Source organism: Crinia signifera, chromosome 7 (genome assembly GCF_055691185.1).
Source record: "Crinia signifera chromosome 7, ASM5569118v1, whole genome shotgun sequence".
Classification (NCBI taxonomy): Eukaryota; Metazoa; Chordata; class Amphibia; order Anura; family Myobatrachidae; genus Crinia; species Crinia signifera.
In genome coordinates this window covers 37,293,072-37,307,080 of record NC_139223.1, presented here as the reverse complement: position 1 = coordinate 37,307,080, position 14,009 = coordinate 37,293,072, and the positions used below count along the sequence as shown (strand labels likewise).

The following is a 14,009-nucleotide window of genomic DNA, read 5'->3' as shown; positions in this document are numbered from 1 at the left end:
CAGGGTCCCCCAGTAGCACAGAGTGTATGAGATGGTAGTGAGGACAGGGCTGTATGTGAGGGGCAGTGAGTTATATAGTGGGAGGAGCAGGGTCCCCCAGTAGCACAGAGTGTATGAGATGGTAGTGAGGACAGGGCTGTATGTGAGGGGCAGTGAGTTATAAAGTGGGAGGAGCAGGGTCCCCCAGTAGCACAGAGTATATGAGATGGTAGTGAGGACAGGGCTGTATGTGAGGGGCAGTGAGTTATAGTGGGAGGAGCAGGGTCCCCCAGTAGCACAGAGTGTATGAGATGGTAGTGAGGACAGGGCTGTATGTGAGGGGCAGTGAGTTATATAGTGGGAGGAGCAGGGTCCCCCAGTAGCACAGAGAGTATGAGATGGTAGTGAGGACAGGGCTGTATGTGAGGGGCAGTGAGTTATAGTGGGAGGAGCGTGAACTAACGTAGGAATATTCTGATGTCGAGTAGACCTATTTACAGAAAATCATTTGAACATTCAATGATTTCATGGCACCATATTCACGTCCTAAGACAAATGGCTTTTGTCATTCTGCAGTGCAAGTAATAAACATATTATCACAATCTAATCCTATCACACACGTGCACAATTACATTTTGAAACAGACTTTTTTTTGTCACCTATAACCCAAATTCAAGCGCAGGGAGTACAAGAATGCTTGTTAAATTAGGTTTTCACCTTCACCTACTGCTGCCCTGACATACAGATATTCACTAATAATATCTTTGTTCATTAATTTAACAATAAAGTTTTCCAGCAGGGTCTGCTCAGTCCATAATGCACTGCTGTGCGCAGGATACTACACAGGCGGGCACGTAGGAGTGAGGCCTCAGATAGCGAACTGTTTGATAACTTCCATTGTAAAACACAAGTAAGTATTCCAGCGCTACGTGCTACATTGGAGTCCACACAAGCTATGTGCAACCTGAAAGCCAAGCACCGTATTCCTCCATGCAGATGCTGAATCTGCAAAGTACTATAGTGCCCTATAATCACAGCCCACCACCCCTTTCACGGAAAACACAAACTTATTTCCTACAGCCAATGTTACCGATTCTCTGCCATTGTCAGGCTCCAAAATGATGTCAATAACACGCCAAGCACAGATCTCTCCTCCTGAGAAGCGTCGAGTTGTTTTGTCCTGTCCTCTCCCCATCTCATGTCGCTCCGTCCTTGCCACCGTCATATGATCTCTGGGGAGTACACGGTGCTGGCTGGAGGTTTGTAGCAGAGTACCTGGGTTTACTACACAACTCATTCACAACTCGCACAATCATATAATTCACCTCGTTCAAACAGGGATGATCAATAAATGGGATTAGTGGAAGGGAAGGCCAGTTTATATCAATGGGCAGGTAAGGTGAATCACCTTGTATGACAGCTGGGTAATGCTAGAGGAACGAGGTGGACTGTAAAACTAGTTAGTACAAGTCATTTTACACCACAGGTAAGAGCGCTGTCATCCGGAAACTCATTATCCAGGTAGTGTCAGAAACCAAAATAGGGGAAATAGGTAAATGAATGATGTATAATCTACACAGACATGATCCTGCAATCAGTGTGAGGGGAGGGCCAGGTCATTCCTAAAAGGGGGAGGGGGGGTGTTCATCTTATGGTGCCCATACACGATGGTATGCGATGCAATATCGCGCGATGAATTGTATCTCAAGTTAATTTTTTATTTATTTTTTGCATTCGATGTGCATACAATCAGGAGATAAATCACATGCCCCTTGCAACCTGAAATCGGGTGATGGAATGAGGGCTGGGCTGTCTGGGGGTATATAAACTGGCCATCGATTTGCGATAAAACGCAGGTGTTTAAAAACCACATGTGATGTGATAAATATTGTCTGCAGCACATAATATCTAATAGTGTGTACACAAGGTAAGATATCAGCTTCCTATGTTGCCGATAGTGAACATCGGAAGTCATACTGCATGCTTTTTTAGGGCTTGCGAGCCCGATGCGCGCTCCCGTGTGAGCGCAAATTGGCAGTGAAATAGAGAGGGCAGCCAAGACTATACAGTGCAGATATATCTATCTATCTATATATATCTATATATCTATATATCTATATATCTATATAGCTATATATCTATATAGCTATAGATATATATATATATATTCTAAATCAGGCATGTCCAACGTTGGCCCTCCAGATGTTGTGAAACTACACATCCCAGAATGCTTTGCCACAGTTTGCTATTAGAGAATGCTAAACCTATTGTAAAGCATGCTGGGACGTGTAGTTTCACAACATCTGGAGGGCCAACGTTGGACATGCCTCGTCTAAATTGTGCCCCTCCATGCATGCCGTGCGATGCGATTCCCGATGCAATCTCGCATAGCACGGCATATTGCCCCCGTGTGTACACACCATTAGTGTTCATTCTAGCACCCGCCATCTTTGAAAATCCATGCAGTTCCTCTTCCCTGCATGGGGTGTCACTGTCTGCTGTAGTGCTTCTAGCACAGTGTGGTCTGTATATCAGCACTGATCTGCAAACCAGACCTGTGTTTGAAACACCACAGCAGACAGCGACACCCCAGGCAGGGAACAGGAACTGCATGGTCTTTTCAAAGACGGGCGGGTGCTAGAATGTACACTAATATCCTGAGATTGCGTGATTCGTCCAACGCGCCTGTGCATCGCGTCAGGTGATACATGTGATTTGTCACTGCGATTTATTGAAATCGCATGATTGTACCCTATATCTCACAAGTGTATAGGCAGCATTAGAAACACAATTCCATAGCATCTGGATAGGAAAAGCTACACCAGTAAGGTTAACATTGGTTCCGGTCAATAGGTCAAAAGTCAATAGGTCGACGCACAAAAAAGGTCAACATTAACAAAAGCTCAACATGCTAATGGTCAACATATTAAAAAGGTCGACATGAGTTTGCCATGATTATTTTTTTTTCAACGAGCGTAGTGAGTCTGAAGCATGGTGAGCACAGTGAGCCATGCAAGGGGGATGTGTTGCACTAATTGGGGAGTCCATGTCGATACATGCCGACAGACAAAAAAAAAAGAAACACAGGAAAAACTCATGTCGATGTATTGCATGTTGACCTTAATAGGGTCGACCTCATGGCCGTATCTCGCTCACACAGTGATAATGTTTGTGACAGGACCATGTTTTTATTATTTAGTTTACATTTGGCAGATTAGAGTAAGGAAGGTGCCTGGGTGTAAAGTGCATCTGTTACCTACAGTACAAAGGAAGAGAACGCCGCCTGTCCATTCACTGTGAGCCAGTGGCTCATGAATATTAATGGTGCCACATAAATATTGGTCATCAAGGGCAATGGTGAGGTCACTGACTCATGGTACAATGTGTCTGAGCATTGATTCAGACCATATACTGGCTGCTGCCACAGACTACAGAAACACTGAAAACTCATAACGGATCATGGATGGACCGGAAAACCTTACTGCGCATAATACCTCTCAGCCAAGTCCTATCCTGACCTGTCCTCAAGATCTACCAACGGTGCATGTTTTCCAGGCAACCTTTGGATCTATAGTAGGAATGAATGCAGCAGGTTTGAAAATGTGACAGTAAGTAATGACTACAGCTGTGCACCAGCTAGGTGACCTGGAAAACGTGGACCGTTGGTAGATCTCAAGGACCAGTTTGGCCACCCCTGACCATGTATCCACCAGACAAACCCCAGGGAAAGACCCGTCTGCAGTCCCACCCTGCTCCCATCCTTGTCCTTTGTGTCCTGTGGCTCCTATTATTTTCACCCCATTCTCCGTAATAAACAGTTATATAGTTATATGGATTTACAGACAAGTTTTATAAAAGAATGGGGGTGAGCGGTCCAAAAAAAGGATTGAGGGTGCCACAATCAGTTACAAGACACGGTCTTAACCTTATCTAAAGCCGCTCAAAACAGCAGTCATTTGCTCAGCACCCGGCTGACAGCAACTTGGAACCAGCAGCGGAGAGGTTAAACCTTAAAAAGCATTTAACCCATTGCGGCTGAAGTGTTCTTTACAAACCGCCCAGCGAGGAGAAGAGAAGCCAACATTCCCTGAGTGAGTCACTTGGCAGGGAACCATCAAAGCGCTGAGATTACGGGTTACATCACCAGAGTGGATTACAGGGTTATGTCACAGGCCAGGGCCCACACAGGAACCCGGAGAAGTTTGAGGAGTCCGTGGACTCGCGGCTCTACAACGCACCCCTCCTGCGTATATGTTCCAGGGTTTACAATGTGCAAGAGAGTCTCCTGAACGATGTCTCAACTCCAAAAAAGGGAAAAGCAGAACCAGCTGGCTAAATGTGCAGACCTATTGGATCTATGGGACTCTTTAAATAGGGTTAGTGGCTTATACGCTGGCCCCGATGACATGCGTGGGAATTAACAGGGCATTGTTCTACACTGCGCAGAGTTTCCTGGTCTTCAGAAAGGATAATAATGCCCAGGATTAATTGTGCAGCTCTGTATAGTATTTCCCGTTCTGCAGGAGCTCAATGACACGTTCTGTATACCGTACGGCCTTGTCATCCTGCAGCAAACACAGCAAGACGCTCTGGCTTACTCTGTGCATTACCGAGACATGTGTAACAGGCCTGCGCAGCCCCTTTTCATTACAAGTCCCTGAAAAATGAGTAACCCTTTCCTCCACCAACACCGGGCATGGGTAGACCCCTGAAGGTCGATAGGCCTTATGTCGACACCTGAAATAAGGCGACAGTCGACACAATAATTATGTCTATAATGGAAAGGTCGACAAGAGAAGTTTTTGTCCCGGATGTCGACACAGTCTAAGTCTACCACTGTGCATGCCATGCTTCCGGCACGGTGCCTCGCTATGCTCGGCAGACTATTTTATTCTCCCACCACGCCATGGTGGATGGTAGGGCATAAAATACCGCCTGTCGGCACATGTCGGACCTTCATACCCTGTGGATCTTACTTGTGTCAACCTATTTCAAGTGTCGACCTAAGGCCTGTAGACCTTCAGTGGTCGACCCATTGCATGTTGACTTTAATAGGGTACACTTAGTGACCATATACCCCAATACCATGCCCAGATCCCCCTCCTCATCCATGCTGGCATATGTAGTTCTACAGTAACCGGAAAGCCACAGGACTCTTACGCCTACTGCAAACCGTCCCAAAGTAAATGTGAAACGCTACAATACATAAACACGGCCTCCTCCCACGTAACACAAAGTAGCAGCATCAACAGAGGCGTTCCCAAAATAATTGCCGAGATCAAAGGCGAGCAACGAGATTCCGCAGGAAAAAGGAAAGAAAAACAAGCGGAACGCGTAAGAAGGTTCCATTGAAATTAAGGTCTATATCCTGGTTGTTAACCCGCAAGCTGTTGGCTCTAACAAAGCCATAAAGACACATTTGTTTATTTCCCAACTCCAACTTAAGCAGCCGCACCACGCAGATATCGCGGATCAGAACCTGCCCGGCGGCCGGCGCACATGACAACCATGTATAGAACGTCGTTTTGATACGATTATATCTGCTTTATACTTTTGTATGTATTTTATGACCTGTAATGATTATTATTAAATATAATATTACAGGTTTTTATTAAAAGGTGAGGTTAAAGTCAATGCAGCTCTATAGAGGTGGGCAGTACTGTAGCAATGAACCGCCATCTTTGCGAATACCAGCAGCGGGACATCACTGAGTATTTGTCAGACTGCGTGTATGTATGCACATATTAATACATGGCACTGGGCAATTATAAAATCTGCAGGGATGTATGCAAGAACATTGTGTAATCTATACAAGTATATAACACGGCCACCATGGGCATAAAGCAGAGGATAGAAATGTATGAAATACCAATAAAATACAGCATTGCACGCATACAAAGGAAAGGGTGCTTGTTACAGGACCCCAGGCACTCTGCTCAGATGCAAGAATCCAGAAGGAGACTTGTGAGGGCCTGAAGTCTGTGTGCGCACATTATACCCCAGGAAAGGACCATCAGTCCGGACTGAAGGCGCTAAGTATTAGAGACACATTTCATATGTGCAGTACACTGATCAATTATGGCAACCATAAACCTCTTCCTGCAGGTACAGTCACCCAGTGTGTTACAGCTGCACTCCTCCTGCAGGTACAGTCACCCCGTGTGTTACAGCTGCACTCCTCCTGCAGGTACAGTCACCCCGTGTGTTACAGCTGCACTCCTCCTGCAGGTACAGTCACCCCGTGTGTTACAGCTGCACTCCTCCTGCAGGTACAGTCACCCCGTGTGTTACAGCTGCACTCCTCCTGCAGGTACAGTCACCCCGTGTGTTACAGCTGCACTCCTCCTGCAGGTACAGTCACCCCGTGTGTTACAGCTGCACTCCTCCTGCAGGTACAGTCACCCCGGGTGTTACAGCTGCACTCCTCCTGCAGGTACAGTCACCCCGGGTGTTACAGCTGCACTCCTCCTGCAGGTACAGTCACCCCGGGTGTTACAGCTGCACTCCTCCTGCAGGTACAGTCACCCCGTGTGTTACACCTGCACTCTTCCTGCAGGTACAGTCACCCCGTGTGTTACACCTGCATTCTCCAAGCAGGTACAGTCACCCCGTGTGTTACACCTGCACTCTTCCTGCAGGTACAGTCACCCCGTGTGTTACACCTGCACTCCTGCAGGTACTGTCACCCCGTGTGTTACACCTGCATTCTCCAAGCAGGTACAGTCACCCCGTGTGTTACAGCTGCACTCTCCCTGCAGGTACAGTCACCCCGTGTGTTACACCTGCACTCTTCCTGCAGCTACAGTCACCCCGTGTGTTACAGCTGCACTCTTCCTGCAGGTACAGTCACCCCGTGTGTTACAGCTGCACTCCTCCTGCAGGTAAAGTCACCCCAGTGTTACACCTGCACTCTTCCTGCAGGTACAGTCACCCAGGTGTTACACCTGCACTCTTCCTGCAGGTACAGTCACCCCGGGTGTTACAGCTGCACTCCTCCTGCAGGTACAGTCACCCCGTGTGTTACACCTGCACTCTTCCTGCAGGTACAGTCACCCTGTGTGTTACACCTGCATTCTCCAAGCAGGTACAGTCACCCCGTGTGTTACACCTGCACTCTTCCTGCAGGTACAGTCACCCCGTGTGTTACACCTGCACTCCTGCAGGTACTGTCACCCCAGTGTTACACCTGCACTCCTCCTGCAGGTACAGTCACCCCGTGTGTTACAGCTGCACTCCTCCTGCAGGTACAGTCACCCCGTGTGTTACAGCTGCACTCTCCCTGCAGGTACAGTCACCCCGTGTGTTACACCTGCACGCTTCCTGCAGCTACAGTCACCCCGTGTGTTACACCTGCACTCTTCCTGCAGGTAAAGTCACCCCAGTGTTACACCTGCACTCTTCCTGCAGGTACAGTCACCCAGGTGTTACACCTGCACTCTCCCTGCAGGTACAGTCACCCCGTGTGTTACACCTGCACTCTTCCTGCAGCTACAGTCACCCCGTGTGTTACAGCTGCACTCTTCCTGCAGATACAGTCACTCTGGTGTTACACCTGCACTCTTCCTGCAGGTAAAGTCACCCCAGTGTTACACCTGCACTCTTCCTGCAGGTACAGTCACCCAGGTGTTACACCTGCACTCTTCCTGCAGGTACTGTCACCCCAGTGTTACACCTGCACTCTTCCTGCAGGTACAGTCACCCCAGTGTTACAGCTGCACTCTTCCTGCAGGTACAGTCACCCCAGTGTTACAGCTGCACTCCTCCTGCAGGTACAGTCACCCCAGTGTTACAGCTGCACTCCTCCTGCAGGTACAGTCACCCCAGTGTTACAGCTGCACTCCTCCTGCAGGTACAGTCACCCCAGTGTTACAGCTGCACTCCTCCTGCAGGTACAGTCACCCCGTGTGTTACAGCTGCACTCCTCCTGCAGGTACAGTAACTCCGGTGTTACACCTGCACTCTTCCTGCAGGTACGGATAACCCTAGTGTCCTGCATTTTCAACACCACAACATTGCTCCGTTCCATTGTCAAGGTAAATGGAGTCCAAACACGTCACACCACCCGTATTGAAGCTGCATTTTTCTCTGGGGAAAACATAAATAAGCAACGCAAGGGTGACACGATTATTAAGGGTAAGGGGACTTTGTGTAATTCTTTAAAAAACAACATGCAAACATCTAGTGTGGGAAGCACTGCACATAGGGCCTTATTCTGGTTCACTCTCAAGAGGCAAATTCTTTCTCAGATGGACAACACCATGTGCACTGCAGGGGGGCAGATGTAACAGGTGCAGATAGAATTAGATTTGGGTGATTTATTTTGTTTCTGTGCAGGGAAAATACTGACTGCTTTAATTTTACACTGCAATATGGATGATCTCACTTTGAAGTAAAACCCCACCCAAATCAAATTCTCTCTGCACAAGTAACATCTACCCCACCTGCAGTGCACATGGTTTTCTCCATTTAAGAAGGAATTTGCATCAGAGTGAACCAGAATAAGGCTCATAGTCTGATGACGGATGACCACTAACATTACGAACACCGTACTAAAACAAATCTACCTTAAACATGGTTATACAGGTTGAGTATCTATTATACAAATTATTCTAAAAACCATAGATTTTTTTTTCTTGTTGTTGTTGCTAAAAGCACTGCTGGGGACAAGATGTGCAACTGGCCCTGCTGGGGACAAGATGTGCAACTGGCCCCAATATTGAACCTTGTGGGACTCCACTTTGGATCTTACCCCAGCTGGAATGTATGCCATTTGCCACCACTCTCTGTCCCCGATTGTGCAACCAGTTTTTAATCCAATTACAAATTTTCTGTCCTAACCCTAAGTTACCTAGTTTTATTAATAACATTTTATGAGGCACCATGTCAAAAGCTTTAGCGAAATCAAGAAGTACTACAATCAACAGATTTCCCTAAGTCCACCCTCCTACTGACTTCCTCATAGAAGCTAATTAAGTAACACCCCTTTCACATCGCACCTAATTACCGGGTTCCTGCAGGTTCGATCCGGTAATTTATGCAATGTGAAAGGGGTTACCAATTACAGCGAACCGGTAGCAAGGGAAATACGAACCGGGTAAGAAGAAGGGTTCTTATGGGTTCGTTGCTGTGCAGTGTGAACAGGTTAATCGGGTCGAGCAACCCGTTTCCCGTTCATACTATGGAGGAGGCAGCACTTGGAGCAGCACCAGCTCTAAGCGCTGCCTCCTTCCCCGCCCCGGATGACGCTCCGACATGCCCCACATGACGGCAGTTCTCTGATGCGATCTGAACACATGCAGGGTTGTACCGGGACTGAACCGTTTCAAATGCTGTGTTTTCAGCCCCTTTCTAATCGCAGGAGCTTGCTCCTGCGACCCAGCTATTTACCTCTGCGGCACCGCCGGCAGAGGTTCCCTTTCATCAGCGACCATCTCTGGTCGCTGATAAAAAGGAGAAACTGAGCAATATATTGCTCACCCATATATTGCTAGCAATATATGGTTGAGCAATATTTCTCCCCCGTGTGTACGGGGCTAAAGTCCCTTTCAAAGTCCCGGTGCGACCCTGATTCGGACATGATCTATTTTTGACGAACCCATGCTGACCCTTACTGATCACCTTCACCTGTTCTAATAAATTTTGGATATTATCTCTTATTATTCCTTCTAATATTTTCCCCAGTCCCTTGGTACCATCCCCGAGTTTAACAATGAAAAGAAAAGGTCACTTCAAAGATTTTTCTTTTTTTCGTTTCATTAACAAACAACTATACAAATGTCATTTTAGTTATTAACCATCACTCTTTCCAGACAACCAATACAGCTTAAAAGGGGTGTGCCTTGCTTGGACCAACCACGATGCCAGGAGACTGGTCCTGAATGTCATCGCTACAGCCTGACTGGTTGTTTATACGCCACAATCAAGAACCAACTCCAGTCCGCCACTGGCATCCAGCAGTAGTGCGTAACTTAAGGTAATTCCCAGTGAGAAGCTACATGTGCCGACTAACATACCAACGTCAAAGCAGGCATTGTTATTTTCAGAAGCCAACACTAGAAACTACACAAATGCCAATAGGAACATCCCTGAAGATATATGGCAGTCCCCGTCAAGCAACTCATTTATTTCCTGTGTAAACAAAGCTAATCTGGCTATCAGGGGAAGCTGGCATAGCACAATCCACAATACAAGGACACCAGCAAATTTGTGATATTAAAGAACACTGGCCTTGCTATTTAGTGCTGCAACGCACAATGTGTGCCAGAACAGGAGGCCCCCACAGGCGAAGTGGGCATTTCCTCCTGGGATTGGAGATTAGTATAGCCGCTGTCACTCCCCCTTCCTACAGGGACAGGCGAGTGGAAATGTTGAAGAATCTTCCCAATACACTTCTAGTCTCCACGGCAGCTCCCGAGCTCCGGAATTCTGCTTGGAGTACAGCGCATTAAGGAAATATGCAATTTCCACTGCTAAGTGCTAATCATAAACCCTGAGAGAGCTGCTGTCCCAACGTAACGCTTGCTGATTAACCCCTCCACTGCCACATACAAGGTGCCAAACAAACAGGCCTACCCCACAGGCCCACTTCAAATAAATGGACTGGATTTTGCAATCTTGGGCCCGGCAGCCAGAATAATAAATGTTAGCCAACAATGCCCTGTGCAATAACAGAGCATAGTGATATTAAATATAAAGATTGCAGTTCCTGGGTTCTCACTGTGGACATGTATCAGGGTACACAAATGTTATAAGGAAAGGATACATTGTACATGTTTCAGGCTATGTGTAAAACATTTGTAGTAGGAGATAAGGTATCCCATGCTGGCTGCTGATAAGCAGAGAACTCACACACAGTAACCTGCCAGATCATAAATGTTTCATACAATTAAGAACACAGTGGCAGATGGGAGTGACAGGGCGAATACAGAATAGGGCTGATCAGAATGCCACAGATGGTATTACAAGGGCACCTGTAACACTGGGTACAGGTGAGTGGCTGGGTACTCAGCTAGCGTGGGAAGGAAAGGGTAATCCTTGATATCTACACCCCAATACAGAGTAAGTGGATTGCATGTCACCCCCATATCTACTCCCCAATACAGAGTGTGAGAGGACGCCAAATCTACACCCCAGTACAAAGTAAGTGGATGGCATGTCGGCCCCATAACTACACCCCAATACAGAGTGAGAGGATGGCAGGTCACCCCCATATCTGCTCCACAATACAGAATGTGAGAGAGGACGGCATGTCACCCCCATATCTACACCCCAATACAGAGTGAGAGGACGGCATGTCACCCCCATATCTACTCCCCAATACAGTGTGAGAGGACGGCATGTCACCCCCATGTTTACACCCCAATACAGAGTGAAAGAGGACGGCATGTCCACCCCATATCTGCTGCACAATACAGAGTGAGAGAGGACAGTATGTCACCCCCATGTCTACACCCCAATACAGAGTGAAAGACGACGGCATGTCCCCCCCATATCTGCTGCACAATACAGAGTGAGAGAGGACAGTATGTCACCCCCATGTCTACACCCCAATACAGAGTGAAAGACGACGGCATGTCCCCCCCATATCTGCTGCACAATACAGAGTGTGTGAGGACGGCTTGTCACCCCCATATCTACACCCCAATACAGATTGAGAGGACGGCATGTCACCCCCATATCTACTCCCCAATATAGTGTGAGAGAGGACGGCATGTCACCCCCATATCTACACCCCAATACAGAGTGAGAGAGGACAGCATGTCACCCCCATATCTACACCCCAATACAGAGTGTGAGAGGACGGCATGTCCCCCCCATATCTGCTGCACAATACAGAGTGTGTGAGAGGACGGCTTGTCACCCCCATATCTACACCCCAATACAGATTGAGAGGACGGCATGTCACCCCCATATCTACTCCCCAATATAGTGTGAGAGAGGACGGCATGTCACCCCCATATCTACACCCCAATACAGAGTGAGAGAGGACAGCATGTCACCCCCATATCTACACCCCAATACAGAGTGTGAGAGGACGGCATGTCACCCCCATATCTACACCCCAATACAGAGTGAGAGAGGACAGCATGTCACCCCCATATCTACACCCCAATACAGAGTGTGAGAGGACGGCATGTCACCCCCATATCTACGCCCCAATACAGAGTGGTAGAGGAAGGCATTTCACCCCCATATGTACACCTCAATACAGAGTGAGAGAGGACGGCATGTCACCCCCATATGTACACCTCAATACAGAGTGAGAGAGGACGGCATGTCACCCCCATATGTACACCTCAATACAGAGTGAGAGAGGACGGCATGTCACCCCCATATCTACACCCCAATACAGATTGAAAGAGGACGGCATGTCACCCCCATATGTACACCTCAATACAGAGTGAGAGAGGACGGCATGTCACCCCCATATCTACACCTCAATACAGAGTGATAGAGGATGGTATGTCACCCCCATATCTACACCCCAATACAGAGTGTGAGGGGATGGTATGTCACCCCCAATACAGAGTGTGAGGGGATGGTATGTCACCCCCATATCTACACCCCAATACATAGTGTGAGGGGATGGTAGGTGATGCTCACTATATTAGAGTGAGGCATGTCACCCTCATATCTGCACCCCAATACAGTCAGTTAGGGGAAGGATATGTAATTCCCTTATCTTCCTACACTCTAAAAGGGATGGGGTGGGAACATGTTCCCCCCCCCCCCATCCCCATATATACACCCCAATGCAGTCTGAAGGGGGAGGGGGACATTCCACCACCCTATAGCTAGACAGGAAAGGAGGCAAAGGGGCATGTCACCCCCTTGTCTACACCCCAATGCAGACAGGTAAGGGCAGAGGGGGTGCATGTCTCCCCCATAGCTACACCCCAGTGCAGACAGTAAAGGGGAAGATGGGCATGTCACCCCCATCCGGACATTTAGATTTCGCTGTAGATAGCAGCCGCTAGGGGGCGCCCGGGAACCCGGGGGCCGCTGGCAGCTCTCTCACCTGGTTGAGGTCCTCGTCGGACAGGAGATGGGACTCCCGGGGCTTGAAGCAGTTCTGACATTTGCTCTTGTTGAAGATATTGGCCTGGAACTTCTTACACGGGTTCTCCTTCGCCGACATGGTGGGGGCGGGGGTGACGCAGCGCAGTGCGGGCGGTGAGAGGATCTAGGGGCCCTCCCCCATCGCTCGGGCCACACTCACATCCCGGAGCTCCGTTGCTCCGTTGATCCCGGCCGGTTCCCCGCTCTGCTCTCCGCCGCTCACTGAGACATTGGAACGAGCCGGGCGAGAGGCACTGGGCGGGGCCAAGGGTAATGTGACGGACGGCGTGCTCAGCCAATCAGCGCGTAGCGCACCCTCCCCCATCCTCTGCTCCCGCAGGATAACAAAAGAAAACCGAGCTCCAGCTACTAGCAGGAGTGGCTGTCACCGGGGGCGGGGCCACAGCGCAGGTTAGATAGACGCTCAGCATTCCCAAGGGATCCTGTGACAGCTGCTGGGGAGGGGCCTGTGCTGCTCTGTATACACTATACTGTAAATACTATGTATATATATACTGTACCCTACACACTGTATACACTGTACCCTGCTCTAGTATGTATATACACTGTACACTACACTTTATACACTGTACCCTACACTTGTATTTATTCTTTTTATACACATTATACACTGGGGGTTATTCTGGTCTGTTTGCAAGGACCGTATGTTCGCACAGGGACGAATATTTGGCGTTTGCGCATGCACAACCGCATTTCTGCGCATGTGCATATGCTGGGTGCATATGACCACGGCAAACAGATTGCATACCCTCCAACATGGCCCATTCCATTAGGTACACAATGCTCTGTTTCTGGACTTACCTGTCAGTGGCAGTTGCAGAGTTGGGGCTGCAGCACAGTCCAATATTCAAAAATGGGGGTCACACCTACTGCCACCCCAAACATCACTGTCCTGGACTCACTGGCAGTTGATGTGACCCCCCTCTTTGAATTTTGGACTGTGCTGAAGT

General features: G+C 48.4%; 1 protein-coding gene across 9 annotated transcripts in view; it reads right to left on the bottom strand.

The window, feature by feature from the left end:
- MPRIP (myosin phosphatase Rho interacting protein) overlaps positions 1–13,347 on the bottom strand; it is a 112,879-nt gene extending 99,532 nt beyond the window's left edge. For 3 of the 9 annotated variants that reach the window (XR_014450718.1, XM_083152835.1, XM_083152839.1), the window contains exon 1: positions 12,998–13,347. Coding sequence is in view for 8 of the 9 variants with exons in the window: in XM_083152835.1 (XP_083008961.1) it covers positions 12,998–13,117 (120 nt within the window). In the remaining variant the exon portion in view is untranslated. The remainder of the gene's footprint in view (positions 1–12,997) is intronic. The other 6 variants (XM_083152838.1, XM_083152834.1, XM_083152843.1 and 3 more) reach the window with 4 other exon arrangements.
- Between the last annotated feature and the right edge of the window lie 662 nt (positions 13,348–14,009).